The following is a 19,278-nucleotide window of genomic DNA, read 5'->3' as shown; positions in this document are numbered from 1 at the left end:
AATATCAAAGACATTAAGATTCGTGTCTATTGGGGTGTAGGATGCAGAGCGGATTTGTCTATGCGCAAATGACTACTATTTTGTAATATACGAATGTTCCTCATACAGATTTCTAATAAATACGGGTTTATTTAAATAATCCTAAATGAGTGCGCCTGAAATGAGCTCTTTAGTTTGCTATACGAGCGTAAATTTTGACACATTATATCGCGAAAAATAACTCGTTTAATGGTCAAGAAAAGAGAATAGTAATTCGTATCATTGTCAAGTGTATTGTGTATTACTATCTAATGAGTGTCAATGGGTGGTATCATTTAACATCAAGTAAGTTTCGTGCCGGTTTCCCAGTTCTATAAAAAAAACATTTGAAAACGAGCCGATGAACGGCGTCGCTAGATGATTCTAAAGATAGTGTTGACCAATCACAATTGAGACGCAATTGAATGCTTCATTTCTATTATACGAAGATCTTTAGTAAGCCTTTGTTACTTTCGGCCTAGATAGTGAATTCAATATATATTCATTTATTGTTTGAGAACTAGACACTTAATTTTTTAAAGACATGCTTGCCTTTATAGCTTGGGAGACTGTTCAGACCATAAGTTTGACAACAATTATAATTAACTTAACTTATTATTATGACAATTAATGACATTTGCATATTTATTTTTATATAGCTGATCGTGCGGATTTTTACAATTAAACGATCTACATGTACCACTAATTTATTTATTTTATTTAGCTTTGAGTCGGAGTAGTATAAGAAGATAATCAATATCATAATAAAAATCAACAAATTATTAACCAGGGTCTGTCTCGGCAGCACATTTTTCAATTTTGGATATCGATCGATCCAGTAGTTTTTTAGTTTATTTTTTACGAACACAAAATGAATCCAATCAATTATATTATTTGATTTACCTAATAAATATAATATTGTCTAAGAAATGTACACGGCTTTATTTCCAATAATACGACAATTGCAAGTGGAAGCTCATTGCCGAGCTCAATTCATCAGGTCAGTGGCAATTAAGACTGATGGCGCCTTGATTGACACCAAGATGCAGCTAATATTACTCGTGGAACCATATTTGTGTTCAATGTCTAAACGTGTAGTCTTCAGATCAATTTGGTCATGATATCTGATAGATAGAGATAGAGTGACACACTACACTTAGCTTGACTTCAATTTTGAGTTTTTATTCGAGAATCCAAAGTTTGAAGGTCCATTATCAGCCTTACGGTGACAAGTTACCAGAACAATCGCACTTAAACCGCCGAGAAAGATGTTATGTCAGGTACAAGGAAGAACTTTCTGATAAGTTTGATACTATACAGAAAAAACACAGCATTTAGAGGCGGATCTACCAGCAAGCTGAGTAGGCGTAAGCCTACGCGATAGATTTTTGGGGTGGCAAATTTGAGGTCTAAGTTTTTTTTGCAACTTAATAGAAATCAAATCGTTTTACGAGGTTTTACAAATGGAGGTGTGCAACAAATTTGGCCGATGACTTTATAAATTAAAAAAGCTAGTTCATTGCCCGCCAACTAGCCATCCACCTCTGGGCCCTCAGTTCACACTTTGTATAAATGAAAAGATATAAATGATTGTCTTTTGTTAACATAGCTGTTACACATTAAGAAAAACACTTTTTGAACGGATTGAAGCTTATTAAAAACTATGTATTATTATTAAAAACTTATAATTATTTACATAATACTAAATTTCACCGTGACCACGCACGCTGAAAAGCACGCGAAACGTCGGAAAGAAATAAAATTTAGAATTATGTAAATAATTATAAGTTTTTAATAATAATACATAGCTTCAATGCGTTCAAAAAGTGTTTTTCTTAAGATATAAATTGCAGAAAATGTTTATCCCATTCCCCCTATAAACTTATACATGTCAGTCCTACTACTGGACGATCTGGATGGTTTGTGTATAATTTTGTTGTCAAAAATGAAATCTAAAAATTATTTAACGTGCAATTTCAACGAAATTGTTGGAAAAATAATCTAGTACATGACAATTGTAGAGGCGAGGGCGGCACCAACTTCACAACCTTGAAAATTTGTAATTCTGCAAGAAACCTCCAACATAAAAACCTTCCTAGATATTATTTTAATCGCTGAAATGTGTATGCACTTTCGAGTTACTTACACTCGCATTTATTGTCGGAGCAAGGTTTGTCTAAAGGAATTTAAAAAATATATACTAGAGATATGAAAACTGACTGAGTAAATGAGACAGAAGACTGCAAGTTAGTATTCATATTATAAGGGATATATAATATAACGATCGAATGAGAATAGAAAGAGAAACGGAACTTTCTAGATAGGTTTAGTAAATCTATTTATTTAATTTTTAACTCAATCAATATAAATTTTAATAAAAAATACAAAACACGAGTACATATTATATAAAACAAATCATTATATTATAGTTATTAACCTCCTAGCTATCAAATTAACCCTACTTTTATTGAAGTAATGACCTAATAAATGATAAGATATATGGCATTATTGTTATTGCAAAAATATTTTTTTGATTATTAATGTAAAATTATTAAAACTACTGTTTTGATAACATTATAAGTGTTTGGTCATATAAACTTCCAGTTTAAATGTTTAATACGTACGTAGTTTTTAAATTTTCTATTAAAATAGTTTCACCGTAGTTAACATTCTTTATGAAAGTTTTTTATTGATTTTTATATTTTTACTAACATCATTATTACAGACTTAACAAAAATCAATGGCGCTACAACCTTTTTAGTGTTAAATGCGCACAGAGATAGAAAAGTTTGTTGGTCCCTAAAGACCAAGCCGGAGTTCGAACCTACGATCTCAAGGATGAGAGTCGCACGCTGAAGCCTCTAGACCAAACTTACAGATTACGATTACTAATTAGATATATTGATTAGAATTAGATATATATAATAGATTGGGAGAAAATCGTTACCACAAGGCTAATCACATTTTTGCCTATTAAAAAGAAAAATAACAAAACATATGATCACGAAACATATACACAAATCTGAGGCTATATCTGTTCAATAAAGTATAGGTAATAGGTATATTTAGAAGATATGAATAATGTATATCGTGCCACGCATATATGTTACTATTATATACTGTTAATAGATAATATATAGTGCTTAGGTATGTGTAGATCATATAATCTTTTTTGCGATTATAACGTATATTGTAATGCAAAAATATATTTTTATTAGATTGGATTAAATTTTTTGTCTGCTCTCACGAAAAATTACGCGAAGAAAACAGGCTTTTATTCTAACAAGAATTTATGCTCACTTAGAATTAATTGCTAACCGCGGCCCGAACACCTGTGACACCTGAATGCGTGTGTGTGTTGCTGGACCTGGAATGCTGATTCCATAAAGACTTACCTTAAGAGCGCGAGCTTTGTCCTCAAGCTGGAGTGAGGGTGGTAGAAACTGTTTCTCCCAAGGTGTTCCGCTGCCATTTACACCATGTGTCCCATTAATGGTACCATTGGAGACGTTGGTGATACCATTGGTCCCGTTGGTTGCATGTGTCCCATTCATGGTACCATTCCCATTTGAGTACGGGATGTGGCCGTTGACGTGTGTATCGACTCCCGCGCGTCCATTCTCTAACACTGTAGACATGTCTTTTCTGTTAACAAAAAATAAATTCGATTTAGGTACTGATTAAGACATATATTCAAAGATACCGATGAAGCAATTTATATTTTAAGGGTCCATTTGCCACACATATTAATGGGAACCAGATGTCAGTCCAGATAATTTTAAACAGGCTCCGTATTCGGTAAATGTTATTGAATTGAAGGTACGTCACTCAGTCCAAAGATGGTCTATTATGCATAATCAATCAAAGTCAGTTGTAGAATAGCCCTACTGAGAGGATTCGGAATTATACCGGGACCCGCTGCTTGCCTGGCCCTACTTGTGCGAAATGGCGATCGCCAAAGACCCACACAACTCAAAAACTATCACGGAATAAATTCAAACCTCTCGTAAAACGTAAATTGATCAAAAAAGCTTTTTATAATTTTGATAATGATTTAAATTATCCTAATCCTTGGGCTTCAGTTCAAATAATTTGTTTGACTCAAAACTTGGCGAATGAAAACAGTGGTGGTGAGTTTCTTGCTAGTTCTACTTGCTCGCTCTACGCCTTTGACTTGCCTTGTAAATGTAAATTTAGAATCATTTTAACATCTTTTATTGTGATATACATAAGTGTCCTTGGTTACCTATATGAATAAAGTTAATTTAAGTTTGGGTTTTATTTGGTTGCAAAACGGGGACTGCAGACAGTCCAAAATGGCACTGCCAGTATACCAACCAGCGACTACAAAGGGACTTCTAAGCCTCAACAGAATCAAAATATAGATAGCGACAATAACGAGCCACTGTCTCCTTAATAAACATCTCTTTGTCCTTGTACGATAGATAGTCCCTTGTGCAGAGGAATCCAGCGTGAGTTGAAGCAACGAGGCTTAATTAGCCAGGTAATTGACCTACTGAGATTTTGGAGTCCATTTATCACCATAACAACTTTTCTTATGCGTCTTTAACGCGTCAACTTTCTTATAAAACTAGCGTCAGTCCTTTGCTCAGCTGGACTATTATTTTGTTTAGTGAGATCTTATCTTACTCACAGCAGGCAGATGGTGAAAGATTTTTTGAATAGTTTTATAAAAGTTCCATGTATGTTTTTTTTTTAAATAAAATATGGCCTAGTCGAATACGTACCGATGGAAGCATTTTGGTAAACAATTTATAATACAGCAAATCTGCATATTTACTAGCACTTCACTGCGCAACTCAAAAATATTTAGGTGTTTTGAAAAATTATTAAACAGTTATTATTATAATAATTGATTAGATATCTTTATGGCTGATATAATATATACAGAGTGATATGAATTATACACAACAAGGAATTTAGAACTAGTTTTAATAGTTAGACAATGTGTTCAATCTTATATTTTATAGAAGTTCTTAGAAGAACTTACTGTTTATTCTCTGAAAGTTTATTTTGTATATTAATGATATAATAGATAATATATGTGCATATAATTTATTAACACACCGAAAAACCAATAACTATGTGGAAGCAGCTGCCCACTGAAGTATTTCCGAACCAATTCGACTTTAGGTCCTTTAGGAAAAGACTGTACCAATACTTAAAAGGCTTACGCACTTGCGAGACCGTTGGCATTAAGTGTCGATGTGTGTGAGTAATTTTAACAACAGAACATATATAACAAAATATATTAATTAAATAAATTGAGAAGCCAGAATCAATTAATTTGTCAATAACACACATGAAAAATTATCAAATTATATGACAAAATTTTGTTACTATTAAAATTGATCATTAAAACAAATTTAAACAATAGTTTTATCCCTGTGGCAGTGTATCTTTAACGCTGGCAGCATTTCCTCGCTGTATTGGAATACTTATTCGCTGGGCGAGGAAAGCACCAGCTCTGGGGCTGGGTTCTCCGAAAGGGACAAAGTCCAAGTTGGAGAAAATAATCTTTTATTTGAGCCGTTCATAATTCTCCGCCTGCTCTGCGACCGCACCAGCTTTTATGCTTGTCCGAGGGAGGTATACCGGGGCTAACGTGTCCACACAAGTAATATCCCACAATACAAAGCCGACATATATTAACAATGTTTTTATACTTTTAATCTATCATACAGTTACTTAAGAATTATAATGCCTCAAGCATATTAAACCAATCCTGTATATTAATTTAAAACCACCCAGACTTAGCACGTACAGTTTCAATGATAAATATTAAGCTATCCGTAGGCTATTTATTGATTGCAAGAAATGTCTGGTGATAGCATTAGAATGTAGATGATAAGATACCAAATATATATTTATTATGGTCATTACTGGTTTATGTAGAGGGGGCTAATGAGTAGGTGGTCTATATATAATTTTGTCAATCTATAATAGGTACTCTATCTATAATAGGTAGGAATGACGAGTAGTTTCAAAAGAACCTCGACTGGTAGCAGGATTCTCTTAGAAATGATAAACATTAAGAAATATACAGTTATGGAACGACGAACATCTAGGTGATAGGGGTGAAACTTCAGATGCAAATACTTTGCGAAAGAAGAGCAATTGGTAATATTGCTTTACACACCTTTATTGGGTCAAAGACGTATGTCAGGTACAAAGATAATATGGATGGAGTAATTCCCTGGTTGAACAGTTTCCTGCGGGACTTTTTAGGCAGAATCCCTAGCGCCATTTATACAGGCTTGTGCGTACACTATTTTTAGGAATACCTAATAACATGCTGCGTATATAATTCAACTAATCATGTAATATCTCAAGACATATTCAGAGCCAACACCAAAATAACAGTTTATATACAATATTAAACGTAATGAAACAGCGTGCAACTTGTTTGTGATCGAATAAAAAGAAAACGACCTTAGTCATGATGTCTTATCATTCGGGCGATAACAGAGTCAAAGTTTACGTTATGGTTTACTGACCACAGATACAGATGCAATAATAGAGGATAAATAATATACGTAAATTGTATTTGGTTTGGCTATAATAAACTTTAGTAAAAAAAGCCTTTTAGATCTGTGCCTTCTGTATGTGTTGTCATAATTTTTCTAATAGGCCAGTAGGTGATCAGCCTTCTGTGACAACCACCCTCGAATTTTTGGGTGCGTCTCCTCGCGTTACCTTTACCATACGAACGAGTGTTAAAGGCTATCCACGACCTCAAGGATGAGAGGCATACAATGAAGCCATCAATGCTAAATAGTATCTTTAATAATTAAGGCGATTCTATTACATTAAACACTCTTACATACGTTGACCACGTTTCGATTTCATAAGTCTTTAATATGCCACTTATAAGTTCGACCCGGTACTATAAATAACATATATATCAATAAGAAGCAAGTAGAACAAAAAAATAGCCCAGTATATATTTTATCTCAGAATGAATAAATATTGGAAATGTCGTAAATTTTCCTCGTAATTTATTATTATGTCAAAACGCATCAAATGCAATATGCGTCAGCGCATCGGTGTGTCTATGACGTAGAGTCGAGCCTTCCGACACTTGTACAAATGTAAAAGTGATATGAATTCAATCCCATTTAATGCTCGTTCATTGATATCACAAAATAAACTACATTATATAAAATATGATTGCTTTAATTTTATATTAGAGGCTGTTATTTTTTACGTTTAGGGTCCAATTCGTCTTTAGGTCTTTCTTTACTAATTATATAAAGGTCGGCAACGCACTTGCGAGCCTCCTATGTCGACATCGTTAGTTTGTATGTCCAACAAGGTTTTACATAAAAAAATATTATATATAGTCACTATTTCCAAAGTACCTTCATCTGTGGGCCCGTTTTCCCTCTGTTCTATATATTAAGTATTATGATTAAAATTAACATATATTGCATTTAACTTATATGTTGTATCTATTACTAATATTTTCTCGTTACGTCTCTTGAATGGAAAACTGAAACTAGACCATCTTAAACGAATGATATTACGTAGACTTGGAGTGACATATATGAGGCATATAGCATATATAACATAGGATCACAGTGAACGCCCTCTGCACTATATTGGGCACACGGACATACTTACATACTATATACATAGAATAAATGATATTATGACTTTTAATTACGCATTGTTCTAAATGGACTGCATAAATAAATACTTGAAAATGTTAATAAATAATAAAATCTATATCCCTGTTGGAAGTTACGGAATACCAGCGCTGATCACTACTATGTACAGTTTATATATAATAAATAATACATAGAAATAACTTATACATACATATTAATGAGCTTAGAAAACCTGTTGGTAATATGATTGACTATTTACAAACGAAACATCTTTGCCATACAAACACAAAATGGCCTTGATAACATAACACACAAGCCATTCACGTTTCTGTTATAATACATAACTACACTGTATGCAGTGTGTTTATTTTCCAGTGAAATAAAATTTTCAAGCAACGTTTATTTCAAATACAAGTTCACTAATTGGAATTATAATTATATCTCTAATCTAAAGATAAAAGGAAATAATAAATAATAATTGACTTGAACACAGAATGATAAAATTAGGTACTTAAAGCACTTAAAAATAAAAAAAATAAGGCTGGTGATATGCCATGGGCGAGTAATCTCAGCTAAGACTGATATTGTAGCCCACTACACCCTAGTCACCGACCCAACGCCATATCATGCCGATAAGAAGGGCCTATAAGAAAAAAATCGATGTGGCGATTTGCACCGCTAATATGCATTTGGTTCGCCTCAGTTACCAGTGAGTACCTTTTTTTTATAGAACAGAGTGCAAACGGGCAGGAGACTCACCGGATGTTAAGTGATACCGTCGCCCATGGACACTCTCAATGCCAGCGGAGATACTGCCAGATTTTAAAGAATTGGTACGCTTTTTTCTTGAAGGACTGTAGAGACGCGCTTAATTATTATAGACACTAAAAGATTCCTCGTGTCGAGACGCCAAAACCCTTTTTGCAATAAGTGAAGCTGCCAACCCGTTATCAGAAAGTTGGTAACAAAGATCTTTGGTGTGTACTGTTCCATAGGCAAGTAGGTGATTAGACTTCTACTTATGTCATCATCGAATTATTAGAGTTGACTCTAAAACAACTTCTTCCTCATGTTTACTTCCATCTTAAGAGCAATTTTGTTCTGCTTCTGTCCTAGGACACAAGACGCTTCGCGAAACTGACGGCCAACCTCCAGTGGACAATTTTATTATCAGAAGAAACATTACATAAGAACATTGCTATATATATTGTCAGATAAAACGCACTTTTAGCCAGTCCTGTTTCCGTAATATTTTACTGTGTAAAAATTATACATTTTTTTTTGCGAAAGCGTTTTCATATTAAACCATATAATTCATATGGGAAAAACCGTTATTTCCATGTTTTTCTCAGACGTCCTCACGTGTAACAGCTACATCATCACGTGTTTCTAGACGCCACGTTGACTAACCACAAGTAATTTGATCTATTGAGGTTGTACATAATTTTAAAATATTATATAATATTCATAAAACCATATTTTACAAATACATTCATCTGTGACTACATGTAGTCATTCGTTCATTTAACTCAAGAGAGTTTTGGGTTCAAATGGTTGTAACAATTCCTCTACATCAATTAGGTACTGCTGAGAAATAATGTGTTGAATACATTACATTACATAAACAATTTTGAGTTTAAACTGTCCGAAAATAAATGTGCCATGTTCAAATTTTTAAAATGAAATGTCATTTATTTACTCTATAATATCCTATGCAGTATTTGGTACCACTTTTCCCCATGAGACAGCTATCACGCTTTATCAAATTATTAAACATTACGATCTAACGTAAGACTAATAAGTAATTTAAAACTAACCTAATTTACTAAAAATGATATTATAACACATTATTGGACGCATTATGTTAAATATCCTACAGTCAACTGACAGTCTCCATTAAGGAACATACTCTGTTCTTGTACAATTTTTTCCACTTAAGACTAAAGTTCTCTAACAATTATTCAAATGCTTTTTCCTTTCAGGACTGCTATCACGTCGTTGTCGTAAAATCACAATTTCAAAAGGTACACAAGTCACACATAAAAAATATTTATTGTTTCACTATCAATGGCTACTATCAGGAGGTCGGGAGTTCGAAGCTTATCTGATAACGTAGCGTTTGGTAACATATCACTTAACCGAAAAATATATGCAGTTAATGTAAGCGAGTTTTTTTTTAAATACAAAGTCGTAAAATTATGGAGGTCCATGTGTTGGATTCCTTAAATAGCAAACAACAAAATTACTTTCAACTAAATTGCTTAACAACATTATCTTGAACAGAAAAAAAACTTGCCCTTATTTTTAATCAAATATAAACAATATATTGTTTACAATAAATTTATTGTTTTAGATTAATTAAACAAAAAATTGGTAAATTATCTTTATCACAAAATAAACATGCAATATGTAGAAAAACTTTTATAAATATAATTATATTTCTGTTTAATTATTTATTTATCAAGAAATAAACAATGAACTAAAATATTCCACTGGCGCTACAAAATACTTTAATGTGCCTAGTAAATCGTTCGTTTGGAACACACCAGTTTACCGTGCCTTCTTCGTTATAATTCGAACTTATTTCTATCTTCAAACCTAGGTCTATATCTTAGTTCCAAACAGAGTTCATCTAATAACTTCCTGTGGGTGCTCTCCCCTCACGAGCGTCACACCTAACACATCTACATATAGACATAACATATAAGTCATATTCTAAACGTAAAAGGTCAAATAGTTTTAAATTACCAAAGTATGAACAAACATTTAAATATAAAACTTAAAAACAGGTTTATTCCAAATAACAATAGTTCTAACTCCGTTCTTAAGAATCGCCTATAAAGTTTTCAGGACTCCAAACGCAACTAAATAATCAGTCTGAATAATTTTGCCGAAATTGTCGCTCTCAGGTTCTTGAAGCAAATACCGCAATGTAATTTTCACGTTATAAATACAATACAAACTGACTAATATGTATTTACAATATTCTTACTTAACTTAACTTAAATAATAATTATTATTAATTTTAGATAAACAAAAAATTTATTATAAGATATTATAAATAGACAAATAGCTAGATTTTATAATTTTTTAACTAAAAAGAGTGTTATTTTTTAAAGTTACGAAGTTTGGCAACAGTTTGCTTAATATATATAGGGTATTATATAAATACTTGAAATAAACTGCCAGTCAAAACAATTATTATGTGTTTCTATTATAAACTGTATTTAATATAATGTCGGCAATTGTTGAAATTGCTCTGATTTTATCAGTTGCGGGATTTAAATGTTTTTCTCATGTTATTTCTCACACACTAATTTAGAAGTCTGTATTTATATCGTAATAAATATAGAAATTGAATGACATATTCATAAGTTCAGTAATTGTTTATTGTTTTTATTGATATACTATTTTAAGACATAAAGACATTAATTACACTTACAATTATTTAAAAATATAATAGTCCTTACTCGGTGTAAGTTATAAACTGTATAACACGTAGCTAACTAACGACCTCTTTAACAGTGTACATTGACACTTGAAAACGTCAAAAAAGAAAAATGTATTAAATGCTTCTAAGAAGAAAGGCAATAAACTCTCCGGCACTCTTTTTAATCGCCAAGTTTTTTGTTTTACACAATGTTTGTAATTACACTATGTTCTACAGACATCTTAAGTAATGAATAGTTAATTAATAATAATAAAATGAATTAAAAACAAAGACTTGTCCTCTATTAGCAAGAGGCATGGTTAAATAGGAGCACACACTTACATTCTCGTGGGTTACATTACACGCAAAATCATAGTCGCAATAACTAACATCACCGCATCCACGAATTCAAGTTCGACCAATCACCACAAATAGCACCCGCTCAACAGTATGAGTTATGGTCTCTCTATGGTCGAATGACCATGGAGAGAGATAACCCGACGCATGGACACCACCACACTTACGCCGCCGACTAAGTGTTGTCTATTCAAACTAAATACGCAAAAGAAGTCGAAAATAATAAATTAAAATCTAGCTGAAAACAATATAAACGGCGGCGACCAAAAGTTTTTCATTATGTAATACAAATTATTAATATAGATTTTTTTATAATAAGGCATAGGCACCGATTTATACCGCTTATCACTAAATTATTAAACTTTTTTTAAAGATCTTCATCAAACTTATGAATAAAATAATAAATTTGTTCAAAATTACAATGCTTTTATAATTTAAATAAATTTTCCACGATAATGGCGTACAATTTATTCATTTAGCAAACATTAGCCCATAATCACGGGTCATGTTAAGTTCAATGACTAATTGATGATAAATGAATTTAGAACTAATTAGCGGCAATGTCATTGCTTTCCTATCTTCAGTGCATGTGATAAAACGCAGTTATTCAGTTATTAATTATAATTTTCTTATAAACTCACAATAGCAATATACAGAATCCGTTTAAAACGATCACGTTTAATACGATTTCTCGCATAATACGCCACTTACGCCAGTCTCTGCAACTTGAGATATACTTTCATACACATAATAAGATCAGTAGCCCTACAACCTTTTTAGGCATGGGCCTCAGATTTTTGTATCTGTTTCATGATCATAAAATCGTGAAAATCGTGTCGTTACAGAATGTAAAACGGAACGAAACGTTCCTGAGCTAACTGAGCTTTTTTAAGGTAGTTTTTGCCTCACACCACCACTATGTGGTATACCTAGCGATGTATTTTGATCCAATTCGACTTAGGGTTTGCACTCTCTGACAATGTGAGTGTCTATGGGCGGCGGTATCACTTAACATCAGAACATTAGAAGCGACATTATACGTAATGTAATTACTTTTGTATGTCCAATCCAAGAATGCATCGTTACATATTGCGGCTTTTGACTTAAACTCCATCCGCAACTCGGTTCCGTGCCCGGCACAAATTAACGTAACCTAAGCTGACCAAAGTGGAAGGTGAGTGGGTGAAAATCTATTATAACAAGTGTCTTGAAGTAACCGACATTTGAACCTAATTGTAAAAACTTAAATTATATAGAACGTAGTTTAGCTATTAAGAATAAATTAAATGGAGTTGATAAATTGATTGGTCCGAAACATAATCTCCAATTCAAAGTCCTGTCAATCTTTTCCGCAATGCCAATCTCAATTTGTTCCCACGTTGATTTAAGTCTAGATGAGAATGTGTTTCCAGTGATCTATTACTTTAATAGATTCAATGGTTTGATTTATAATTTAAAATTAATATGCTTTATCTAAAGTATTTTTGTGTTGAGAGTTATCTGTTTATTTATTTACAAAATATTGACAATGATCGACACATTGGTAGATGGAATGCCTGGAGTATCTAAAGGGTACATGGAATTTAAATTTAGTTAGAAGTTTATTAACTCACTTATATGCACAAGCAAATTGTCATTGACACTACATATTGCCTATTTAAATAAGTTATGCGGTAAATGTGTGCGTAAGTGCGTACAAATATATGGCTAATTTGATGTACAATCGTTTCATCTAACATTTCACGTGAAAACTTACAATTAGAAAACGTTCCTCGGCTGCGTCTGTAATGTCGCTATCACCGCAAACACTTTCGCACGGATTTTTGTACGGTTTTAACCAGAGATAGTGTGATTCCCGAGAAAGGTTTAGCTGTATAATGGGTATTTATATAAATTACCTGATTGACTGATTTGTTACCTATATTGATAAACCATTTTGACTTTGACTAAATTACCCTTTATTACAGGACTACTTTTAATATTAGACGAATAAATACAAAAGGCAACGTAAAAAACTAAATGTAAGAGATATTATTTGTAATATGTACACACTGAAAGTCATCGCCAACTAGCAAAAACAATTAAAGAGCAACAGCTTTATGGTTAGAGTTACGAATTTGTCTGTTGATATTGACCTGCCAGTGCGCCACTAGTATGATATTGGCAACACGAGATCTGAAATCAGAATTCTTTAGGGAAATACTGTATTATAAAGTTCACTGAATGTTATGTTAAAATGTTTTTATTTGTATCAATTCAACTAATTATTAAGTACTTACTTGCTTACAATTTTTTTATTGGCGTATAAACTTTTTATTTGAATTTAGTTTTAAGCTGAAAATGTTCTTAATAAATAAGATAAATCTTACCACTACAATTAGCGAATTGACAGGTTAAAAGAGAAATTTAAAACGCGTTCATAATACATTTCAATCAGTTCCTTAAGAAGTAAATGAACCTTCAACAAAAAACCAGTGGTGCTACCACTTTTTTTAGGTCCCTAGATTTCTTTAAATGTTTCATGATCATTAGGCAAGCCTCCATGTGACACACGCTGTCAACTTTTTGGGTCTAAGGCAAGCCGGTTACCTCACGATGTTTTTTTTACCGTTCAAGCGAAAGTTAAATGCGCATATTGAAAAAAAAACGTCCATCGGTGCACAGCCGGGGATCGAGCCTGCGACCTCAGGGATGAGAGTCGCACGCTGTAGGCCTGTTGCTACTAGGCTAACACTGCTGCTCGTGGTGCAACAAATTCACTTAAATTATCTTAAAATTCTCTTATATTAATAAATATATGTATTTTCTTATTTTACTTTATTAATAATTGTACTGAACTATCATATCATCATGTACATGATGACGTGGAAAATAATTTAATTTTTTCATATCAACACATAGTAAACGTATTTTATATCTATAATTGATATTTTTATCGTAATTAAGTCTTTATCAGTTGGTCAATGGAATCATAAAAACTGTGTAATTAAGATTAGTTCAGATAAATTTAGAAAGAAATCTACGAAAAGCAAAAAGTAAGTCGTAAGACGTGCATTACTGGTTACTGGATTTAATAGTAAAGCAATGTCTATGAAAAATACTAACAATTTAGCGATTTACTTTAAGTTCTCATGTTATTTTAACACATGTATAATGTAATCTTTAATATATTTCCATAAGTATCTGATTGTCCTCCTGTTGTGATGTTTGACATCTTAATAACTATTATTTGACAAAATAATACTTCAAAGCAGTCTTATTTGATGTTAGTGACCTCCTCAGATAATTGAAAATTTTTCAGTGTATTTTCTCAAATCTTCATATAATAATAATAATAATTAAGCCTCAATTATTCCTTGAAAAAATTTACAAAAAATTACAAAATATACACACATAAAATATATATATTTTTCAAGGACCTCTTATTGAGTGTAGGCCTCCTCCAATTGGCTCCATCTCTCTCTGTTTTGAGCATTTTTCTCCCAATCCTCTCCCCCAACTTTCTTAAGCTCGTCAGCCCAGCCCCCAGAGGGCGACCACGCTTTCTTTTTCCTGGAGGCCCTTTCCACTTTGTTACCCTCTTTGTCCATCTGTCATTGTTCATTCGAGCGGTATGACCCCCCATTTCCACTTAAGTTTTTTAAGTTCTTGACTTAATAAACAATATTTTAAATGTTAAATGTAATTACAATGACATTGAATGTGTTAGGAGGCTTGGCAAAAGAGTAGAAAATCTTCATGTCGTAGAGAAAAACACCGCTTTGGCTTCCGTTTAATATTCTATTCTATATTTAATACACCAAATAAAAACTCAGCCTTATTCTAAAATCAGTATTCCAATATCTTATTATAGTCAAGATATATGCCCAAGACAGTGATTTCCGTGAATCGTTACTCAAGTGTATATCACTGTTTGATTACAGTTTTGCATTTGAATTTCCTACCGATACTTTTCTAACGTTTATAACGTTTTCAAATAAGTAATAATAATAACTTTTATTGCTGTAAAATACTTATCCCTAGTACGTAAAAAATTTGAAGTACAATAAACGCTAATGATTATTAGGCAAGCCGGTTAATTTCTATTTTGCAGCTTGTCCCTGGACGTAAGCCTCTTCTAAGAGCTACCACTCTTCTCGGTGTATAGTTTTACGTAGCCACATAGGGCCAGCTCTACTTATATCATCTTCCCATATTTTATTTAAAGTCTTCCTCGTTTTCTTTTGTCATAGCGAGGGAGCCAATCAGTCGCTTTTTTCGTCCATTTATCTTTCTCTTCTCTCATAATGTGCCCTGTATAATTCCATCTCAATCTTTTACTAGAAGTAACAAGATTCCTAAACCTTGTCGTGTCCTTTATGTCCTCTAGTTTTGCTCTGTCTTTCAATTTCAGACCAAACACTCCTGTCGATACTATTTTGACATACTGTTAGCTTATTATTTTGTTTATCATTAAGTGACAAGGTTGCACATGCGTATTTCAGGCACGGTAATATACAGGCATCAAAGACTTTTTTCTTATAACGTTATTAAATTAATTAAAGGTAAATGGAATTAATGAAATCTTATTATAATGAAGAAAATTTTATTTCTAATTCAATTAAAGACAAACGTCTTGCTGAAAATTAGAATTTTATTATTTGTTGTAGCGACATCTACACTGCGCTTCTACAATCAACGAGATCACGTCATACCCAACAGCGCTATGTATAAATGTTCCCGACTACTGAGTATTTGGACTGTTCGAGGATCCTTTAGTTTGAAAGAAAACACACACACCTTCCTCCACATAATAATGACGATATTTTGTGAGTTTATTTGACATAAAATGTACAAGAGTAAATACGTTTTTACTATTGGAACAAGTTGGCAGATTAAGAGAGAAACGTTATGGAATATAGGCTGGATTTTCCGAACAAGTTTTCAACTGGAGAAACCTGACTTGCACGAGCGCATTCTTGAGTCCCGTTTGTATTCATACTATTTATTTTATTATTAGAGAACACTTGCTAACTACTGATTTCAATCGCAAAATTATTTTAGTATTATCTTTTTATCGAGTGAAGTATTTCCGGCTAATTAATGCGGCTGAAACACAGCACAGGATTTATAAAACTGATAGATAAATTTTGTCTCAACCTATTTCTATCGTGAATAAAGTTGTTATTATTATTATATATCAGGTCAAAACCCGTCAGATTGCATAATTGGGAGCACAATAGTATTTAGAACTCCGTCACAGGATGCCCAATTGGCTACCCTCATGATTTATTTGCCCACAACAATGAGTGCACTTAAGCCGTATTGAGTTAGAATTGACTCGCAGAATCCAAACATATATTTATATATGGGATAGAACTTCTGTAAAGTCTATTATTTCACATCGCAAATTCTTAATTTACACAACATATTAACACATGTTGTTGTTAATAATTATACTTTTTTATACCATATATGCATTGATAAAGCATTGTTTGTTTAGTAGTAGTAGTAAATAATAACTTTTCCAAGATTTTCTTTGAATTATACAACTTTTGTTGAAGTGGCCTATATTTACATGAGAATTAAATACCTCAAGTGTTATTTATTTATTTATAAGTAATCCTACAGCTACATACGACAATATACATAGCCAAAACAGATTACATTGATAAACAAAATATACGAAACAGATAACATAACTCAATTAAGTACATTAATAGATAAAAAAACAAAACTGTAACTAAACCTTAAATAAACTACAACTTAAGACATATTATAAAGAAATTGTTACTGCAGCTAAATAAAGTTAGTCTCGCCTCTGAAAACTTTGCTCACATAGAGGTTGGTAACATTGGTAAGAAAAAATGTCAACATCTATTTGTGTTATAGTTAGCTACAACCCAAAACAATGACGAATTACACAGAGAATTCGTGTTCGTACGAGGCACATGGAACAATTATAAATATCTTTTTGCATACGAAGGGTTTGATTATAAAGTTTGGGCTTGTAGATTATGAACCCATCTTTGAGTTGTCATGGCAAAAGTTCAGCGGCGACGCCGTGTATATATAAACATGAATTCCTTCAGTTCACAATATGAAATCATAAAGATCTTTTAAAGTTATAAATTGGCCTTAGATGTAATCTTAAAAAGCGATTATGATTTAATTGTAGCGGATGAAGACGATCAATTGTGACAATTAGCTTTTTGCGCACATCTTGATATTACGTAGTTATACCGGAAAATGATTTCGTAGTTATAACAAAAGTGTCTAAAGGTAGAAGTAGAAGTGAAAAGATGTGCAATTGTTACATATGCATGAAATTCTTTACTTTAAATTTCAACTTCGGCTGCGTACCAAACGATGTTTCTATGCGAGCAAATGCAAGGATTGTACTTAGGGAATGCAATCCCGGGATCTCGATCTCGCGAGATCCCGTGTAATTTTTCGGGATCAATCCCGAAGCATAATATGACGAGATCCCGTTCGAGATTGACGGGATTGGGCTGCAATGGTCAGCGATTCTACACACATCCGCTCGGGACGCTTCACGCGACATTGTACAATACATAGGGTACATTGCAATGGACATTAGATGCCGGTTAGCAGATAGCACTCTTGAGACACTTTAGAAGATACTCTTTTTTTAGAAGTTACTTTCAAAATCACCAATTTTAATCTCCTTAAGCTATACCTACTTTTGTTTTGATTATGTTCATGTAATTAAAATTGTTAGTTGTTTAGTTCGTAATATTAAACGATAAAGGCTTTTGTTTTCTTTCAAATAATTATTTTAATTCACCTCACTATCACAAACATGCAGTTTTCATCGTATTCAGTCACGTGAATTATTTTTTTTAACTATACGAGATCCCGAAAATTTCGGGATCCCGCCGGATTGATATTTCTAATCCCGCGGGATCTCGAATTCACGATCTCGAGTCGGGATTGCATTCCCTAATTGTAGTATGAGAGAAAACATCGTGAGAAAACCAGTATGCTATACCACTCTGCATCATAGAAAACTGGTCACTAAGCACATGTAATATGTGGTCCCTGAAACAAATGCAGAAAAGCAGAGTTATATTGCCTCTGCATACTGTGTTTTTTTCTGGACGCGTGCTTGCTTGGATAGTTAAGGTCTTGGCGTATTTCAATCCTTAATAAGATATTATAATATTTAATAATTAACAATCTTTAATAAATTACGCACATAAACATAGTCTTATAGTCTACGTTTATAATATTTTGTGTGTTCTTTAATCAATACTTTAATCCATTAGATAAAATATTCCATAAGCCTATTAATATCCACTATGGTGAACTGTAATTTATTTTTAAAGAACTTTTGAATTGTGTATTTTCTGTCATTCCTATTCATGGTAATGAATGATGTTGCAAATCACTTTTATAGTTTCAAGATTTCACGCCATTCTTATCACCACTTAGACACATATTTTTCCTACATTTACGTAGTTTGAGACATAAAAGAGCAAAATTATTATTAGGTTTTTGTGCTTAAGGGAAGAAAATTACTAAGACGTCGAAGGATAGGTATTGGACGCGTATAATTGCACAGGTTACAAAATGGTTAATACAGACAATATACTATAAATAAAATCCTCTATTTAAATCACGTCGAGGACCTGGGAACCGTACACTAATATTATAAAGATGAAGAATTTGTTTGTTCTAGTAGTGGTTTGAAATAAAAATGATTTTGTACTGGTTTATTTCCATATATACCGGCATTTTTCCATCCAAAAAACGACAATACAAGTTTCAAATAGAAAGATGATCACCATAGACAAATTTATAAAATAAAAATTTAAAAAAGAAACGCTTGAATTCCTGCGC

The 19,278-nt window shown here is 32.6% G+C and overlaps 1 protein-coding gene across 2 annotated transcripts in view; it reads right to left on the bottom strand.

Annotated features, from left to right (window-relative positions):
• The window catches only part of LOC123710807 (hexokinase-2-like), a 30,738-nt gene that overhangs the window by 10,129 nt on the left and 1,331 nt on the right, over positions 1-19,278 (bottom strand). The window contains exons 1-2 of one of the 2 annotated variants that reach the window (XM_045663023.1): positions 4,767-4,828; positions 3,414-3,663 (exon numbers count right to left, since the gene is read on the bottom strand). In XM_045663023.1, the coding sequence (XP_045518979.1) occupies positions 3,414-3,663; positions 4,767-4,813 (297 nt within the window). In that variant the 5' untranslated portion in view covers positions 4,814-4,828. Of the gene's footprint in view, positions 1-3,413; positions 3,664-4,766; positions 4,829-19,278 lie in introns of those variants that run through there. The other variant, XM_045663025.1, reaches the window with a different exon arrangement.

The sequence above is a fragment of the Pieris brassicae genome, chromosome 6 (assembly GCF_905147105.1).
Source record: "Pieris brassicae chromosome 6, ilPieBrab1.1, whole genome shotgun sequence".
NCBI lineage: Eukaryota > Metazoa > Arthropoda > Insecta > Lepidoptera > Pieridae > Pieris > Pieris brassicae.
The sequence above is the reverse complement of the archived record's forward strand: the minus strand, read 5'-3'. Positions and strand labels throughout refer to the sequence as shown.